At 68.8% G+C, this 17,706-nt stretch overlaps 4 protein-coding genes across 4 annotated transcripts; 1 reads left to right on the top strand and 3 right to left on the bottom strand.

The window, feature by feature from the left end:
* Positions 1-228: 228 nt before the first annotated feature.
* Positions 229-2,460, bottom strand: MRPL10 (mitochondrial ribosomal protein L10). Its single transcript, XM_063354394.1, has 5 exons — positions 2,359-2,460; positions 1,997-2,169; positions 1,409-1,573; positions 1,139-1,283; positions 229-880 (listed from the first exon to the last, which is right to left on the bottom strand). Exons 1-5 carry the CDS (start codon positions 2,396-2,398, stop codon positions 630-632), a joined length of 774 nt encoding a protein of 257 aa, XP_063210464.1. The 5' UTR covers positions 2,399-2,460; the 3' UTR covers positions 229-629.
* A 102-nt stretch (positions 2,461-2,562) lies between these two features.
* Positions 2,563-5,802, top strand: LRRC46 (leucine rich repeat containing 46). The gene is made up of 8 exons (XM_063354697.1): positions 2,563-2,980; positions 3,066-3,162; positions 3,256-3,364; positions 3,716-3,762; positions 3,954-4,063; positions 4,781-4,850; positions 5,124-5,284; positions 5,411-5,802. The coding sequence occupies exons 1-8, from the start codon at positions 2,722-2,724 to the stop codon at positions 5,800-5,802; spliced, it is 1,245 nt and encodes a 414-aa protein (XP_063210767.1). The 5' UTR covers positions 2,563-2,721.
* Positions 5,803-5,821: 19 nt separating this feature from the next.
* SCRN2 (secernin 2) lies at positions 5,822-8,415 on the bottom strand. The gene is made up of 7 exons (XM_063354699.1): positions 7,913-8,415; positions 7,640-7,821; positions 7,352-7,551; positions 7,055-7,270; positions 6,782-6,947; positions 6,505-6,682; positions 5,822-6,380 (listed from the first exon to the last, which is right to left on the bottom strand). Exons 1-7 carry the CDS (start codon positions 8,081-8,083, stop codon positions 6,222-6,224), a joined length of 1,272 nt encoding a protein of 423 aa, XP_063210769.1. The 5' UTR covers positions 8,084-8,415; the 3' UTR covers positions 5,822-6,221.
* A 4,335-nt stretch (positions 8,416-12,750) lies between these two features.
* On the bottom strand, positions 12,751-17,090 carry SP6 (Sp6 transcription factor). Its single transcript, XM_063354698.1, has 2 exons — positions 16,967-17,090; positions 12,751-13,883 (listed from the first exon to the last, which is right to left on the bottom strand). Exon 2 carries the CDS (start codon positions 13,852-13,854, stop codon positions 12,751-12,753), a length of 1,104 nt encoding a protein of 367 aa, XP_063210768.1. The 5' UTR covers positions 13,855-13,883; positions 16,967-17,090.
* Positions 17,091-17,706: the final 616 nt, after the last annotated feature.

Below are 17,706 nucleotides of genomic sequence, written 5' to 3'. Positions count from 1 at the left end.
CACCAGCTCTGCCCATGCAGAGTGGGGTTCCCACCACCCCACGGGGGTCCCGGGGTTCACCCCCCCCAAGCTTTGCTTTATCCTCCCTCCCCCAGTATTTCCCTCGCCCCCCCCAGCACGGCCCTGCTCCAGGAGAGCCCCTGAGGAGCTCCCAGCATCTCCCCACACATCGAGGGGCAGGAGTCCCCCCAAACACCCCCACAAATTGAAGACGAGTCCTCCAGCATCTCCACCACCACGCTTTAATGGACAGGATGGCAACCCCGCGGACACGGCTCGGTCAGCGTTACAGCATGCTCCCCTGGTTCCAGCGGGCAGGGGTGCGCAGAGTGCCAGGGGTTCCCCCCGCCAGCACCACTGGGGGTCCCCGCCGCACTCTTGCCTCCTCCGTCCGATGCCCGAGACCCTCCAACCGCAGCCCCACAGCACCCGAATCACAGCCGGGATGTTCCAGGTGCCATCAGTGCTGGTAGCGGGGAGCAAAGAGAAGGGCCAGGGCTCCCTGATCGGGACAGTGGTGCCACAGGACACCCAGTCCCGCCGCTGGCTGCCCACCTGGGGACAAATCTTCAGTCCCTGACCCCCCCCCGACTGCAGCCGGTGAAGGAGCTGACTCCCAGGGCTCAGCGTCAGTGAGCTCCCGAGCTCTGGGCAGGGGCGGGCTCGGACGGGCTCCCTGTCTCCCTGGCCTGCAGCTGACGGATGTGCTCATCCAGGAGAGCCGTGAGGTATGCAGAGCCGCGCTGGAGCAGGGAGGACGTCTGGGAGGGCAGGACGGCCAGGGCACCCACTGTCTGCCCCTGGCTGACCTCCAGCGAGGGCAGCTTGGCCAAGTTCTCCACTCCCTGCTTGCTCAGGATGGTGTTGTCGATGCAGGCGCCTGGAAGAGAGGAGCAGAGCTGAGGACAGGAGATGGGGTGCCAGAGCCAGAGCCCTGTCATCTTCCACAAGCGCATAAGGAAAGGCTTGCTCCTGCAGGCAGGACTCCTGCTCCTCGCCATCTATCCCTCATTTTAGGGGACATGACAGTGATCCCACAAGCGCAGGTCTGTTAGCATGGACCCTCCACCTCTCCCCAGCACTGGAGGGGAGTCCTAAGCCCAGCGCCAGCACACGGGGACACAGGAAAGGCTCTCACCCAGGAGGTTGATCTGCGGCACTCCCTTCAGCACCCGCAGCATTTCCTTTGCCTTCAATTCCGGGCTCACCAGCAGGATATTGCGCGCCACAAAGAGAGGGAGGAGATTCTTGTACTTGGACTGTGACAGCACGGGTCTGACGATCTAGGGGAGACAGCTCTCAAAATGCAGCTTTTCACCCCAGCACGTGCCACAGGGTCATCCCAGCTCTCACCCACCTTCCCCCGCCCCAGCCACACCGGGATCTGCCCCGGCAGCTCTGCCCCTACCTCGTTCAGGACGAACTTGACCTCAATGTTGTGCTTTCGGAGGTAATGCCTCATCAGCACCACGTCCTCGTCGGGCATGGAGTTGTACTGACAGACGGCAATCATCCGATTGTCCCGGAACACCTCCTCCACCTGCCGCCGCAACAGCCGGGCATAGCCGTTGTCCTGAAGGGAGTGAGCAGCGATGGGCCACAGGGAAGGGGCAATGGCTGCTGCCTCCCCCAACTCCGACCCTGCAAAAGGACCTACTGCCATGAGATGCCGCCATGGATCATGAGATGCTGCCACGGATTGGGACTCACCTGGCTTCCAGCACTTGGGTTACCAGCTGGGGCATCTCCCAGCCACTGACAGCATGAGGAAAAGGAGCAGTAATCACCCCAGAAGCCTCCATACCGGTGTCCAGCCAGGCTCACCCTGGGGCAGGGCCGTCCCAAAGCCCCGTACTGCACCCAGCGGCGGCTGCGGACCCCCGTGTCAAATCGCCAAGGCAAACCACACAGACGGGGCGTGCAAAGCCACTCGGTCTCCTTGCGCACCGAGGCCCCACAGCCGCGCACCCACAACGGCCACAGGCCAGAAAATTACCTCCTCCTCGACCCTCTCCTTCCTGGGGGTCAGGCAGCGCGGCGGGACGGCCGGCCGCGGGGCCAGGTACTCGGTCACGGCCATCAGCTTCTGCCGCTGGAAATGCATGGCCTTCCAGTGCCGGGTGACCGCCTTGGAGCCGCGGCGGACGAACTGCAGGGCGGGCAGCCAGCCTGGGGAGAGGGGGCAGACGGGCAGCGCTCAGGGCCGGCGCCAGGCCCCGGGTTCCCCCGGCGGGGAGCGTGAGAGGAGCCGGGAGCGGGGAGGAGGGCCGAGGTAAGGACAGGCCGGGCCGCACGCACGCCCTCCCTCCCCTGCCCGAGCCCCATGGAGACACCCAGCCCCGGTGAGGAGCCCCTCACCCCGCCGCCATGGCGCGCCGCCGCTGCTGAGCGCCGCCATGTTTGCCGCGGAGGCGCAAAGGCTTGTGGGAAGGTGGACGACCGGCGGCGCGCGGGAGCGGAGGGGCGCGCCCCGCCCCGCCCCTTCCGGGGCCGCCCGTCTCCTAGCAACGGGCACGCTGCGGCCTGCGCCCCCGCCGCGGCCCGGCCCGGCCCTGCCCGGGGGTCTCTGTGTCCCCAGTCCGGGGGGCCTGCTCCCGGTGACCACCTCCAGCCCGGGGGTCTCTGTGCCCCTCAACCAGGGGGGCCTGGTCCCAGTGACCCACCCCCCCCTGCCTCAGCCCAGGGGTCTCTGTGCCCCCATCCCGTGGGGGGTCTGATCCCATGGTCCCCCCAGGTCCTGGGGTCTCTCTGCCTCATCTGGCAGTCCCAGCGCTGATCACCCCCAGCCCGGCAGTCCTGTCCTCACCGCCCGCCTTAGCCCACCGGTTCCTGCCCCCCATTGCCTCAGGACCCTTCCCCTTGCAGAGAGCGGTGGGGCCAGGCCAGCCCCCCCAACACAGCCACCCAAAGGCCCGAGGAAGGGACGAGGACCCAGACCACCTTCCTGCCATGGCTGGGCAGGGGGAGACCCTGCTTGGGGGTGAGTGAGCCATCATGGGCCCTGGAGGGGTAGAGGTGGGCTGGACCCTGCTGGCCTGGGCCCCATCAGTCTGCGTTTCCCACAGCCCGTGAGCAGACGTCCCCAGGGGTGACGCTCACCGACAACCTCATCGCCACGAGGAACCTGCCTCACCTGGTGGAGCCCCCGCGCCCAGAGAGCCGGTGAGGATCCGCACGGACCCCACCTTCACCACTCAGGCTGGCAGGGAGGGTCTCTGGGCACAAAGGACACCCCGAGCAACCCTCTTCCTCTAGATCCACGGAGCTGCTGTCCCCCTCCACCATCCGCTTGGATCGGGAAAACATCTGCACTATCGGGAGGCTCCAGAGCCTGAGGGAGATTCACAGCCTCTATCTGCAGCAGGTAAGGCACTGCGGGGGCAGCGGTGATCAGCCCTGGTCCTGCGGGGAAAGGCCTCCTTGGGGGGGACACAAACACCCCCAGCTGTGCTCCAGAATTTTGCTTCCCCGCATGGCCAGAGGGGCTGGCAGTGCTCCCCTCCGATGCCAGTGCCACCAACACAATTCGAGCGACGGTCTGCCATCAGCCTTTCGGTTCTCCCAAAGTCCTGGGCTCCCCATACCTGCTCCGTAAAGCTCCCGCGGCAGTGGGTGGGACATTACGTTGCCTGTGTGAGGCTTGAGTGATACTGGGGCTCCCAAAGTCTGATTTTTCATGCAATGGAAAAACATTTTGCTTTTTTCTTTTTTTCAGAACCAAATTGAGAAGATCGAGAATCTGGTCTGCTTTCCCAACCTGCGGTATGGGCAGCTCCTGCCCACAGGGAGATCGCTTTCTGTGCTCAGAGGAGAGCAGGGCTCCCTTCTTCCCTCGGCAGAGCCAGCGGGGTTCAAGTTGCAGCCCCTGACAGCTTGGTTATGGGGCTGGTTCGGACCCTGGGGGCCATGGTGCCCCCCCAGCCTCGTGCCACTGCCCTCCCTGTGCTCTGCAGGTTCCTCTCCCTGGCTGGCAACCGCATCCGCAGAGTGGAGAACCTACAGCTCCTGCGACACCTGCGTGTCCTGGACTTGTCCCACAACCAGATCCAGACGCTGGACCCAGGTAAGGAGCAAGAACAGGTCCGGATGTGGCCTGGGTGTGCCCAAGAGGTCCCTCAGGTACTGGAGAAACGCTGGCAGACCCTTGGTCTGGGCTTTGCCAGGGCTTCTGGCCCCCAGGTCCCAGCTAGAGCCCCAGCAGAGCCACTCTGGGGCTGGCCTGCCTGTCCCAGCGTGACACCAGAGGAACCCTGTGGCCAGGTTTGAGGCGTCCCTGCTGCTGACAGACTCCAGGTGTCTGCTTCCACCTTGTGTCCTGCTTTGGCAGAACACTTCAAGCGGCTCCGATCAGACCTGGGGACTTCAACCTGCAGCAAAGCTGCTCCAGCCCTGACAGCCCTTCTTTCAGCCGGCTCCTCCTGTGGGTGATTTTTGGCAGAAGAGGAAAGGACAGAGGGATAATTATCTCTCTGTCTTCCTCTGTAGCATTCCTATTGTGGCACCAGGCCCTCTGCTTGCAGACAGGAGTAAGAAAGGGAATGGTGAGGGCCTGGGAAGGGGAAAACCCTCAGTTCTCACACGGGAGTGTGTATAATACACATTCCTGCCCTCCCTGCCTCAGTTTCCCCAGTCATGAGGTGCGAGACTGCTTCCCACGGTGGAGCTGTCGCCTCGGGAGTGGGTGAAGAGCTGCGGGAGACAGAGGGTGTGGGGTTTGGTGGAGGGGGGGGGGCTCAGGTCCCATCTCAGCACCTTTCTGCCTTCCCTTTGATCTCTGCAGACGAGCTGCCCCGCAGCCTCCGTCTCCTCGACTTAACGGGAAACGAATGCACCCACCAGCACGGCTACAGGTGGGCTGGGGGAGCCTGCGGGGGGGAGCGGAGGGGGAGAGCAAATCCCCCAAACCACACGAGCCCCTCAGCATTGTACAGCCCCCCCCCAATATCCAATACAGCCTGAGCCCCCCACCCAAACCCCAGAAATCTGAATCTCCGCCCAGGCCGGGCTGTGGGGTGGCTGTGTGGAGCGGTGCTGGCGGGGTTTGGTGCCACCCCAACCCGCTCCCAGCCCCGAGGCAATGCTGCCTGGCGGGGGTACATCTGCTCTTCCCTCGGTGCTTGCAGAGAGCTGGTGGTGGGAGCCCTGCCCCATCTCCTGCAGCTGGACGCCCAGCCCATCCATGGCGCTGTGTGTGAGGAAGAGGAGGAAGGCGGCTCTTCCAGCAGCGAGGACGAAGTTGACAAGTTGCTCTCTGAGCCGAGCGGCCCTTTCACTGCAGGCAAAGGTGCCCGGACTGAAGCAGGACATGTCGCGTGCTTGGGGCTTAAGCAGGCCAGTCCCTCTGTCCCCAAGGAGTGGCAGGGAGCCCAGCTGGCCGTGCCAGCTCTCCTGTAATTCTTTTCCCTGGCAGATTTCTTTGCAGATCTGCAGGAGGAGCTGGCTGGGCGCTCGCAGCAGAGGCGGAGGGAGTCCCTGAAGGAACACCAGACCCGTCTGGGAGAGCTGGAGGATCTGCGGGAGCGTCGGGGTCTGCTGCTGCCTGCTGCACCGCTGAGCTCAGGCAGGGGCAGAGCAGCCCCAGGCCCCAGGCGGTCTCAGTCCCCTCCCCAGGCGAAACTGGGGACACAGCTGCCACCCCTGCCAGGACCTGGCAGGCAGCATGCCTGCCTGCAGCCCCAGCGAGCTCCCGGCAGGAGCCAGCCACGGACCAAGCCTCTGGAGGAAACTCACACCAAAGGAGCACGAAATAGGCAGTTACCCGCAATACCCCACGCCAGGACGGCACCGCGCAGTTGCAATTAAAGCCTCTTTATTCCTACACCGATGTGCCTGCTGCCACGGCGCCACCAGCCCTGCAGCAGCCCCGGAGGGGCCAAGCACAGGCAGCTCTGCCTGACGGTGGGAAAAGACATACCGGGTGGCAGGCAGGACTGCAAATCCCACTCCACATCCCTCTTCTTCCCCCTGCCCTCGCGTTTCAGGCCACGGCCACCTCTCAAAAGTGCCAATTCCTCCGGGGCAAGTTAGGGGGCTGGAGGCTCCGCACCTCCAGGCAGAGCTGGAGATGCCGGTTGAGCTGTTCCCCACCGTGCTGTCAGCGGCAGATCCGTGGTGGGAGGAGGTGAGGAGCCAGGCCCCGACACTGGGAAGGTTTTCTCATCCGCTATCCAGGAACAATGCTGGGTCGGGGCGAGGGGCAAGCCCACCCACCTGCACAGGGTTTATGTGTAAAACTTCATCTCTGCCTCCACACAGTCGAAGAACAGGTCAGCCAGCTCCTCTTGGGGGTGGGCCACCGACCCCCCCAGCAGCGCGTTCATCCCCTCCAGACCCTGCTTCTCCAGGTCCCGCAGCGTCTGCAGGAGCTTCTGGCCCCACTCCTGGCGGGGTGAGGGAGGGAGGAGAGCTGAGACCGGGAGCCCTCAGGGAATTCGACGGCCTCCCACATCACCAGGGAGAGTGAAGGTCCCGGGGCAGCGGCAGCTGGGGAGGGGTCTGTGGTACCTGGTCCCTCTCCATCAGCTCCAGCGCCGCCTGATGCCGGCGGTAGAGCTCGTGCCGCCGATCAACCGTGCTCTGGAACCGCGGGATCTGCTTGGCGGGGTCGTCACGGAAGGTGGGAGACCTCACCTGCGGCACGGGCTTGATGTTGGCCACAAAGACGAAGGGCTTGAAGACGGACCTGCCGGAGAGGAGCGCCAGGGTGCTGGGACCGGCCAGCGCAAGGACAGATGCTGCTCCCTGGGGACGCTCCCATGGCATTGCTGTCCCCTGTCCTCACCTGGAGGGATCAGGGGTGGCCGTGAAGAAGTGGACGCAGGGCAAGGCAGGGTCCTGGGGCAGCACGGACACCATGCTGCCTGCCGTGCGGAAGCCCTCCGAGTCCACGCAGATCCCACTGTCCTTGTCCCGCAGGATGGCCATGAACGTCTCCGCTGTAATGTGACCTGGCGGGCAAGGCAGAGATCAGCCGCAGCCATGGCTGCTGTGGCCACGGGGAGCGTGGAGACGCCGGGATGAGCCATGGGTGGCCGTCCCCCTCCCCTGTCCCCACCTGCGTGCTGCCGCAGCAGCTCCTTGCCGGCACGGTAGCGGGCCTTGGCAGCCTCCATGCGGGCGGGCTGGTGCGGCAGGGAGAAGACCTCAGCGAAGCTGAACTCGCCATCTCCGCTCCACCAGCCCTGGCTGCGGGCTCGCTGCCGCAGCCCCGCGTGCTCGGCCGTGATCTCCCTCCCGATGCTGAGCTGGTTGGAGATGTTGCGGCTGCCCTCTGCGAAAGCCGGAGGTGGGGTCAGGCTTAGAGGGGGAGACAGGACTCCCCATCTGCCCAGTATAACCAGTGCCCGCTCACCTCGGATCTGCTGGGCTGCCCAGTACCGGCCGGCCGTCTCCAGCACCCAGGCCTCGGTGCGGTCAGCCAGCAGGAAGGTGTTGTGGTAGACGAAGGACACCGGCTCCTCCTTGCAGCTCCCGCCCTGACCGTAGCGCTCCAGCAGCGCCGTGATCACCTCCAGAGCCTCCCGGGCAGAGCTGCCCCGCTCCAAACCCAGCCTGCCGCACCGGCAGCACCCCGTCGGCCGGCGGTGGGGGACGGCGTGGGGCAGCCAGGGCTATGGGGGGAACACGCCACGGTCCTCACGTCACCAGGTCCATCCCCAGCAGTGCCTCGTCCTCCCCCACGGGCTCACGGGTCCAGACGCCCTCATTGCCCACGCAGACGCCGTGCTCGTTGGCACCCATCTCGGCACCCCACAGCCAGGCGGGACGGCTCAGCACCACCGCGTGGGTCCTCTCCGCTTGCTCGATCTCCAGGTAGGTGCACTGTAGGGAGGGGGGACACAGAGCGGGGCTGAGACCTGGCACACTCAGTGCACCATCCCCTGTAGCCAACCTGGCCCCAGCATGGTCTCACCTGGACTTTGTCCCCGGGTTGGTGGATGGCGGCGGGGACGTAGATGATCTCCTGGACCTCATGGCGCGGCCGGTCGGCGTTCTTGCCAAAGACGACGGCGGGTGTCGCAGTGTGTGGTGGCAGCGCCACGAAGCAGTCGCAGGATGAGGGCGCGGGATCCCACCCTGCCATCCTAAACCGGGCGGAGGGGATGGGGCACCAACGGGGACGTCACCCCCTTGTCTCTGTCCTGGATGTGTCCCCAGGGTCCCTTTGGGGCTGGTAGATGTGAGGACACGGGGATCGGGGCGGTGGGGGGGCGGTTTGACGTCGTCTTTGCACCGGGGGGGACATGAGGGACCCCATCCCGGCGTGGCCTGGGGGGCACCTCCTGCCCCGGGACCCCGCAGCTCTGCACCGACCGGAGACCCCCGCCCGCACAGCCCCGATTCCCGGGACCCCCTGCACCGACCGCGACGGGACCCCCGCCCGCACAGCCCCGGTTCCCGGGACCCCACTGGCCCACGGACCTGCCGCCGCTCCTGCACTGCCGCCGCCCGGTCCCGCCTCCCCCGTCCCGTCCGGGCGACGGCGGCGCCCCGTGGCCGGAGGCCGCACGGCGGCAGCGGGCGGGGACCGGCACCGGCAGCCCCGCGGGGCGGACGGGACACCAGACCCGGAGACGGGGGTCCCGGTTCGTCCCCCGTGGGGCAGGGACGGGGGACACGGGTGTGAGCTGGGGGGGGTTCCCGTGGGGCAGAGCCCCCCGTGGGCAGCATCCCTGAGGGCAGCACACCGAGTGGGTACCACCCTCCGTGGGCACCATCTCGGGTGGGTAGTACCCACCGCGGGCAGCATCGCCATTGGTAGCACCCCCCCGTGGGCAGAACCCCCCGTGGGCAGAACCCCCCGTGGGCAGCACCCCGGGTGGGTAGTACCCCTCCGTGGGCAGAACGCCGGGTGGGTAGTGTACCCCGTAGGCAGCATCCCCGTGGGTGGCACCCTTCGTGGGCAGTACCCCGGGTAGGTAGTACCCCCCGCGGGTAGCATCCCCCGTGGGCAACACCCCGGGTATCAGCTGTGGGCAGCTGCCCTGTGGGCAGCACCACCACGGGCAGCACCGTCCGTGGGCAACACCCCGGGTGGATAGCACCCCCCTGGGGGCAGCATCTCGGGTGGGTAGTACCCCCCCGTGCGCGGCACCCCCGTGCGCGGCACCCCCGTATGCAGCACCCCGGGTGGGTAGTACCTCCCATGGGCAGCATCCCCATGGGCAGCACCACGGGTGGGTAGTACCCCCTGCGGGGAGCATCCCCTGTGGGTGGCACCCCCCATGGGCAGCATCTCGGGTGGGTAATACCCACCATGGGCAACACCGCCCGTGGGCAGCACCCCGGGTGGGTAGTGTCCCCCATAGGCAGCACCCCCGTGGTTGGCAGCCCCCCGTGGGCAGCATCCCCGCGGGTAGTACCCCCTGCGGGTAGCATCCTCTGTGGGCAGCACCCCGGGCGGGTAGTGTCCCCCATGGGCAGCACCCCCGTGGGCAGCACCCGCGTGGGCAGCGCCCAGCGCGGCACGCCCGCCCCGCGGTATGCGGGCAGACCTGCCGGGCAGCGCCCTGCCCCCGGGGGGGACCCTGGGCGCCTGCCCGGCGCGTCCCGGCCTGCGGGGCCGGGCCGGAGGGGTGCAGCCCACTGCGGGGGGGGGGGGGTTCACCCGGCTCAGCCCCCACCCAGCCAGCACCCTCCTGCATCCCCATCCCGAGCAGCAGGGTGAGGGTCGGGGTGCCGGACGCCCGGGTCCCTGAGCAGTGACGGAGCCGGAGAGCCGGAGCGTGGAAAACACGCGGCGTTTATTCCAGTACAAAACCCAAACCCACAGCCCCGCAGCCTCTTCGCAGCACAAACGCTCCCCTCGCCAGGCGGGGGGGCACCCCTCGCCCCCCGGCCGCAGCACCCCTCAGGCCACACTGCTCCCCTTCACCCCCTCAGCCGCCCCCCTCGCCCGGGGCTCCATGGGGGCCGCCCGGGGCCCCCGTCTGGGCCGGTCCCTCCCTGCCCCGGGGAGGCGGCTCGGGGGTGGGAGACGCGGCGGTTCGGGGCGCGGGGCCGGGATCCCCACGCCGCAGCAGGCTGGACTGGTTTTGGCGGGTGGGAGTCGGCCTCCGTCCTTCCCCACCCGGTTTTACAGCCTTCATTGCCCCATCGCGGCAGGCAGGGCCCCGGGGTGGGAGGGGGGGTGGGGGGGTGCGGGGGCAGAGCACACCCGGGGCCCCTCCTCGCAGCCCCCCGGCTCTGAGCAGCTCGGCGAGGCTGAGCCCCGAGCCCCGGCATCGCCGTGGGACCCCCTGCTTGGCGGTTCCCTCCCCAGCCCACCCTTGGGGTGCTCCCAGGGCAGCCCCCCCTAAACCTGCCCTGGCTGCTGCGGCATGGGGGTCCCCCGACACGCCAGAGCCTCTGGCCACTGCCAGAGCCGGGCTTGGCTACCAAAATCCAATGGGCCACCAGCACGATGCTGCGGCACCCCGGGGAGGGTCCCAAGCCCCTCCGGGGTCCCCTCAGGAGATGAAATCTTGGCCGGGGGGACACCAAGAGGGAATTTTGTGCTGGAAAAGGCAAATGCCGGAGTCGAGGACATCCTTCGAGAGCTGCGGGCAGCCCAGGTCACCCGAGTCCAGCAGCGGGATGGTCGTGACCGTGCCGGGGCTGGGGACGCGTCCCTGCGGACCCTCCCAGTGAGACTTCACCTCGTTCTGGGTTTCCCCAGCCCCATGGCTCATCCCCAGCCCCACAGCACAGTGGGGCTGCCATCGGCCCCTCGCGCGCCGATGGGGATAGGGACAGGGACAGGGACAGGGATGGGACCCTGTGAGGGGTTCTACCCCCCCTTCCCCGTCCACAAGGCCCACGGCCACAGCTTTGGCCCGAGACGTCCACTCTGCCCGAGCAGCAAAGCCTGGCTTCACCTTAATAAAATAATAATAATTAATAATAATAATAATTAATAATTAATAATAATAATAAAACAATCAAAACCGAAGGCCTTGGGGCGCCCTCTGGGCACGGACCCCACTTGACTTCACCTCCACCCCTTCCCCCCCAGACCTCAGGGTGCTCCGAGCCCGGGCAGCCCCCACAGCCCCCGACACGGCCCCCCCAGAGCCCCCAGGCTGGGGCCATGCTGGGAGATCGGCCCCTCCCAAATCTCCCCCCTCCCTGGATTCCCAACTGGTGTGAACTGGTGCCGGCTGTGGGGCAGAGCCGGGGGAGGCCCAGGTGCCCCGAGCAGCCTGCAAGCCCCATCCCACCCAGCCCCAGCACTGCCCCCCAAGACCCCCCCCCCCAGGTCCCGGTTTCAGCATGTCCTTCTCTGTCCAAGGGGTTCTGCCAAAATCGGGGGGATAAGACCCAAAAGGTCCAAAAAATGAGTTCCATGGACTGTCAACCAGGGGTAAAGGACAGACACGGGGTCCCCTGGGGAAAGGGAGACGGTCCCAGGGGAGGAAAGATACAGGGTCCCTGGGGGGGGAATGCCCCAGGGTGTCCCCGGGAGATACAGGGACCCAGGAAGGGACAGCTATGGGGTCCCCGGGGGGACAGGCAGCATGCATGGGGGGACAGGCAGAGGTCCCCTGGAGATATTGGATCCCGGGGAGGGACGGCTACAGGGCCACAGGGGGACAGGCAGCATGCACAGGGGGACAGCGGGGGTCCCCTGGAGATACGGGGTCCCCAAGGGACCTGTAGCACACACAGGGGGATGGCTGCGGTCCCCAAGGGGGTCCCCAGGGAGGGACGGCGATGGGATTCCCAGGGGACAGGCAGCATCTCTGGGGGGGATCCCCCGCAGTGATGGGGTCCCTGGGGAGGGACGGCCACGAGGTGCCGGGGGGGGAGGTGGGGGTCGCGGGGCGGCGGGCAGCGCGGCCATGCCAGGCCGGAGGAATGCGGCCGTCCCGGCTCTCCCGGGGCCGCGGCCGCCCGGTGTGCGCTTCCCGCCCGGGGCCGCGGCAGTGGGTGTGGGAAAGCTGCAGGTGTGCGCTTGGGCAACCGCCCGCCGCCCCGCCACGCGCCCGCCGCCGGCCCCACGGCCCCCCACGGCTCACATTCAAGCAGGACTTTTTTTTTTTTTTTTCCCCATTTTAACCATGATTTGGGACAAAAAAAAAGGGCTTCAAACCCCCAAGCCCCCAGCCAAAGCGGGGCTCCATGGGATGCGGGACCCCCGCCAGCCCAGCATCCCCAGGTGGGGCAGGGGGCCTTGGGCACACCCCGAGCCCACTGGCAACCCCTTGGGGTGCCAAAACCTCATGGCTGGTGAAAGAGCGGGGCTGGCACGGGGGGGCCGAGCCCGGGACGCCAAGAGTTTGGGGGGAACCACGAGGAGGGGGCCGGGGGGCTGCGGCTGCCCTCCCCGAGAGAAGGCTCCCGGGTTTCTCCTCTCTCCCTTTCTCCTTCTCCTTCCTCCCCTGTGGGGCTGGACGTGCCCGGGCAGCGCCTGCTCCTTCGGCTCCCATTGATGTTCCTCCCAAACAGCCCCGCCGCCTGCCAGCAGCCTCCCGAAAAAAAAGATTTGGGAAGCCGGGGGAGGACGGGGAGGGGGGGAAACCGGGGCGGGAGAGCGGGAGCGGGACAAGTGAAACCGCCGCGGGGCAGCTCCGGCTCCGGCGCTCCCCAACCGGCACCGGGGCTGTGCCACCGGCGTGTCCCCCCCCCACCTTCGCCACCGCTTCGAGCACAAGGTGCCAGCCCTGCGCCCCCCCCCCCCCCCCCCAACACCCTTCGGAGACCGGCCCCGAAGGGTCCCCCCGGCCCTCTCCCCACCTCCATCCATGTCCCCCCCTCCTGGTGCTCAGCGGCTCAGTTTGTGGGGGCGGCGTTACCCCCCTCGGGCTCCCTCTTGCCTCCCTTGCCGGCCGATGGGTCCCCGCTGCCCTTGACCTCGGGTTCTCCCCCGTCCTTGCCCCCATCGTGCGTCTTCATGTGTTTGCCCAGGTGGTCGCTGCGCATGAAGACGCGGCCGCAGACGGGGCAGGCGAATTTCTTGGCGCCGGTGTGGGTCTGGAGGTGCCGCTGCAGCTCGTCGGAGCGGGTGAAGCGTTTGCCGCAGAAGAGCCAGTTGCAGACGAAGGGCCGGTCGCCGCTGTGCCAGCGCAGGTGGGCTTTCAGGTGGGAGGTCTTGGCGTAGGCTTTCCCACAGCCGGGGATGTGGCAGTTGTGTAGGTGCTTGCGTTTCACCCCCTCGGGGCAGGGACCCCCCCTTTCCGCCTCCTGGCAGTTGGGGCAGCGACACGCCGCTTGCCCCCCACCCCGCGGCACAGCCCGACGGGCACCCTTGGGCCGCCCGCCGCCCTCCGCCTCCGGCCCCCGGGGCTCAGGGGGTCCCTCCAGCGCCTTCGCCCCCTCCGGTCCCAGGAGGTGCTGGGTAGGGGGGGGCAGCAAGTGGGCAGGGGGGGTGCAGAGCTGGTGCTCCCCCCCACCGTACCCCCCCAGGGTCGGTGGCAGCCCGGGGTGTCCGGGCACCTGCAGCCCCCCTCCCTGCCCGGGGGGCAGCTCCATCCAGCTGGCTCCGGCGTGGAGATCCCACCAGTTGACGCCTCCCTCCTCGCCAGGGGGGCCAGGATGGGGGGGCCGAAACCAGGGCTCATAGGGATGCGCCATGTCCGGGGCGGCCGGCAGCAGCTTGGTGTAGGCTCCGGAGGCGGCGGGGCCGTCGGTGGGCAGCTCTAACCGCGGGGGGCCATGGGGCTCGTAGGTGCCGGGGGCGGCGAAGGCGGCAGCGGCGTCGGGACCCGCCAGCGGCAGCTCCGGGGGGGGCAGCGGGGAGGCGAAGTCAGTGGGCCCCGCTGCGGTGCTGCCGTGGGGCTGGAAGGGCTGCAGCGGCTGGAGGTCCAGGGGGGTCGGGGAGGCGCGGGGAGCGTCGGAGGGCTGGGTCCCCAGGGAGCCGCAGACCGCTGTGAGCATGGCCGAGCGGGGAGGAGGCGCAGACAGACCTGCAGGGCCAAGAGGGACGGGCGGGGAGGGGGGAAGAGAAGAGGTGTCAGAAGAGGGGGGGCACACCGGCACAGGGAGGGGTTTGGCACCGGCACAGCTCCGGCACCGATTCCCGTCCCGACGTGCCACAGGCGACAGCGTCCCTAGTGCCCATCACCCCATCACCCACAATTTGGGGGACACCCCCATCCCACCGAGGGGGTTTCTCTGCTCCGCAGCCCGCTGTGACACCAGGACGGTGGTGCCACGAGGGGGTCACCCCTTGGTACCCATCCCCATGCCCCTGTGGGCCCTGTGCCGGCCCCCAGCACAGCTCTGGTGCCGGTGGCCCAAAGGGGTCAGTGCCCAATTCCAAAATCTAAGGAAGCTGCCAGCATCTGCCTCATCACCCCCCCGACCGTGTCCCTCCAAGACAGCTGGAGTCCCCAAGAGCGGCGTCCCCAAGCCTTTGCCCTAACCACGGGGGGGACACGGCACCCACGAGGCCACCCCAGTTCTCCTCCACGCCAGCTGAGCTGGGAAACCATCGCCCCCATCTCTACTCCTGCCCCAAGCCCCCAGCCCGGCACGGAGCACCCCGGCTGCCGGGGGGCCAAAACGCAGCCGGGGGGGGTGGGGGGGAAGGTGCACCCCCAGGGTGGCTGCACCAGGATGGGGGAGCGGAGCTGGCTGCGGGGAGGCAGTGGAGCCCCAGGGCCGAGCCACCGGCAGCCCTTTGAAGCCAGTGCCTTCGCCCGCGGCCCCAGACCCCCGGGGCACCTGCTGCACCCCCGGACCCCCAGGCACCCGCTGCCTCCACGGCACGGCGGCCGTGACTCACCGGGAGCTGTGCAAACCCCACTGGGGACGGGCCCCACCCCGGTGTCGAAATCCACCTGCTGCCACTGGCTCCCGCCCCCCGACTTCCCACCGGCGCCGTGGTGGGGGGCGGCTGAGACCACCCTCCCCGCAGACCCCCACTGTCCCCTCCCGCCACTGGCGCCTGCTCCCAGCCACCCCCACGCTGTCCCCCCTGGCTCCCTGCCACCCCCCGGCGCGGGGCAGGGAAAGACCCCCAGGGAGCACCAGGGGGACACCAAAGCTTTTGGAGTGGGGAATCCCCCGCGCAAAGGGGCTGGACCCCCAGAGCCCCCCGATCCCCAGCACTATGAGTCCAGGGCAGGGAGGGGGTCCCCAGCACTGAAGACCCCCACCTGTATGGGGACACCGTTTTCCCCTGCCAGGCAGCGCTGGGGAGGGCAGTGGGACCCCAAGGTGTGGGGCAGGAGCTGGGGGGACCCAAAATCAGCCCGACGAGACCCACCTCCACCTGCGATACTGACACCCGTGGGGGCTCGGCCTCGAGCCGGTGCTGGGGCGGCTGTGGGTGGGACGAGCCGCCCAGGGCTGGCAGCCCGAGCAGGTTTCGGGGTGCTGCTCCCCAGGGGGGGCTCAGCTCTGCCCACCCCAATCCTGGTGGGGGTTTGGCACCAATTAAAGAGGACGGTTCCTGGGGACTGTCCCTGCCTCCTGGGGACACCAGTGGGGTAGGTGACAGCTGGCACTGAGGGGGGGTCATGACTCCCACCCAGCGTTGGTCCCCAGCGGGGTCCCAAGACCCCCAGCCCCCTGCTCCCCGTGGGTGCCAGATTTGGGCCACAACCGCAAACTGACACAGTGATGGCCCTTTGTGGGGTTACACAGTGGCAGTCTGCACTGCACAGCGCCCCTCCCCTCCGAGATCTGGGGACGGAGAGGACCTGGCAGGGATGTCCTCCAGCCCCCCAACCCCCACGGGAGGAGCTGGGACCCTCAGTGGGGACCCAGGCAGGTCCCACCCGACGCAGACCCGTCACGGCCAAACCACGGCGAGATCCAGGCAGCGACGGCCACGGCTGTCCCTGTGCACCCCTCTCCCAAACGTCCCTCTCGGCTCGGGGGTCCCACTGGGACCGAGCCCCCCCCGCCACGACCCCACCATTGGCAGCGAGACCCACAGCCGGGTCCCACCACCTCCACCGCGGCTACACCCCGTCCTGCTCCAAAGCCAGGGAATGGGGACCAGCGCTGGGCTGGGGGAGCTGGGGGGGACCCCCCGTCGCTGGCCCTGCCCGGCTGCCCCAGCCACGCGTGGAGACTCCCGAGGTGTTTTTTTCCATCCGGGAATGACGACAAAAATCCCCAGGGGCCCTCAGCGTCCGTTCCCCCCCCTCCCCTCCCTGGCGGGGCTCGGCGACGCGTTGGCCATTTTACCGCAGGGAAACTGAGGCAGCGGCGGGTGATGCGTCCCCGTGAGTCACGGTCCCGGCTGGGCAGAGGCGGCTCTGCCCGTCTCCCAGCCCCAGCCGGTGCCTCGCCCCGCGGCGGGGCTGGGCGAGCGCTGCCCGCAGCCCTCGGCCCCGGCCGGCCCCGCGGAGCCCCGACGGGTGGGTCGGGGACATGGTCGGGGCCGTGCTTTTGGGGTGATGCTGCGGGTTTGGGGTGATGCCGCGGGTTGGGGGGCGATGCCATGAGTTCGGGGGTGATGCCGCGGGTTTTGGGGGTGATGCCGGGGGTTCGGGGCGATGCCGCGGGTTCGGGGCGATGCTGCCGTCTCGCCGCGCTCGCCGCACCGCCCAGCCCACAGCAACGCTCCCCGCGGCCGGAGCGAAACTCCCCGGGGCTTTGTTGGCGGGAGGGGGGACACGGGGACAGGGCCGGGGACGGCGCGGGGGGGCTCAGCCGCCTCGCACCAGGGCTTGGCACCGGCGCGGGGTCCCTGCGGGGCGGCGGTGGGGGGGGGGGGGGGACCCGGCCCCGTGGGAGGGGGCTTCGCTCTGTGAGTGGGGGGCGAGGGCAGGGCGTCGCGGGAGGCGAAGGGGCCGGGAGCCTCGGGGCTCGGTGGCCAGTGGACGCGGCGGGGCGGCAAGCAAAGACTTGCCGGGGCTGGGCCGGGCCGGGCCGGCGGAGTCGCCAGCAGCACGTTCCCAGCCGCCGGCCGGGGCGGCCGCGGCACCGTCATCCGGCCCGGGGGTCCCCGCCGTCGGTCGCCGCCGTCGCCCACCCTCCCGCCGCGCCGGCCGTCGGGGCGATGGAGGCGGGCGGGCGCCGGGGGGGTACGTACGGGTCTAGCGGCAGCGAGCTCCCGGCGGCTCCGTCCTCATCGGCGTGGCGTGGGCGCTGGCTCCCGAGGGGACCCCGAGGGACCCGCGCGGCTCCCCAGGGACGGGGCACCCACTGGGCCGGGCGAGCAGGAATGGCTGGGTCCCAGCCCGGCTCCCGGCTCTTCCCTCCTCCCCACCGTCCCAGCTCCTCCCTCCCCGGCCCAGGTGATTTTAACCCTTGGAGGCAGAGCCCCAGCCCCGCCGCTTGACAGGAGCCTGGTCCCGGTCCCAGGATCCGGCGCATGAAAGCGGAGGGAGGGGACGGGAAGTTCGCAGCAGACACCGCAAACAGGGGGGTAATTAAAGAAGAAAGAAACAACCGCCTCCCTCCCGCGCCCGTGGCCGCCCTCCTCCTGCCGCCCTCCCGCCAAACACCCCCCCGGGGACCCCCGGGCTCAGCCCAGCCGGCCGTCCCCCCGCCCGGGGGTGGCACCGGGAGGTGGCCGCCTCCTCCTGCCCCCGGGGATGTCACCTGTCCAGGTGTGGGGCTCAGTGTCTCCCCTCCGTTGTGGCTCGGCCCCGCGCCACGGGGTAAATGCGACGGCGACGGGTGCAGGGGACAAGTTCTGGGGCCAGAGCTGGACCCACAGAGGAGGGAGCGGGATGCTGATGGCGGGACCCAGCGTGACCCAGATGGATTCGGGGCACCCCAAAAGGGTCCGGGAGGTCCCGGCTGAGCCCATTCCTGCTTGGGCGGGAG

Source organism: Chroicocephalus ridibundus, chromosome 17 (assembly GCF_963924245.1).
Source record: "Chroicocephalus ridibundus chromosome 17, bChrRid1.1, whole genome shotgun sequence".
In the NCBI taxonomy this organism is placed as follows: Eukaryota; Metazoa; Chordata; class Aves; order Charadriiformes; family Laridae; genus Chroicocephalus; species Chroicocephalus ridibundus.
This window is presented reverse-complemented; position numbering and strand designations above follow the sequence as displayed.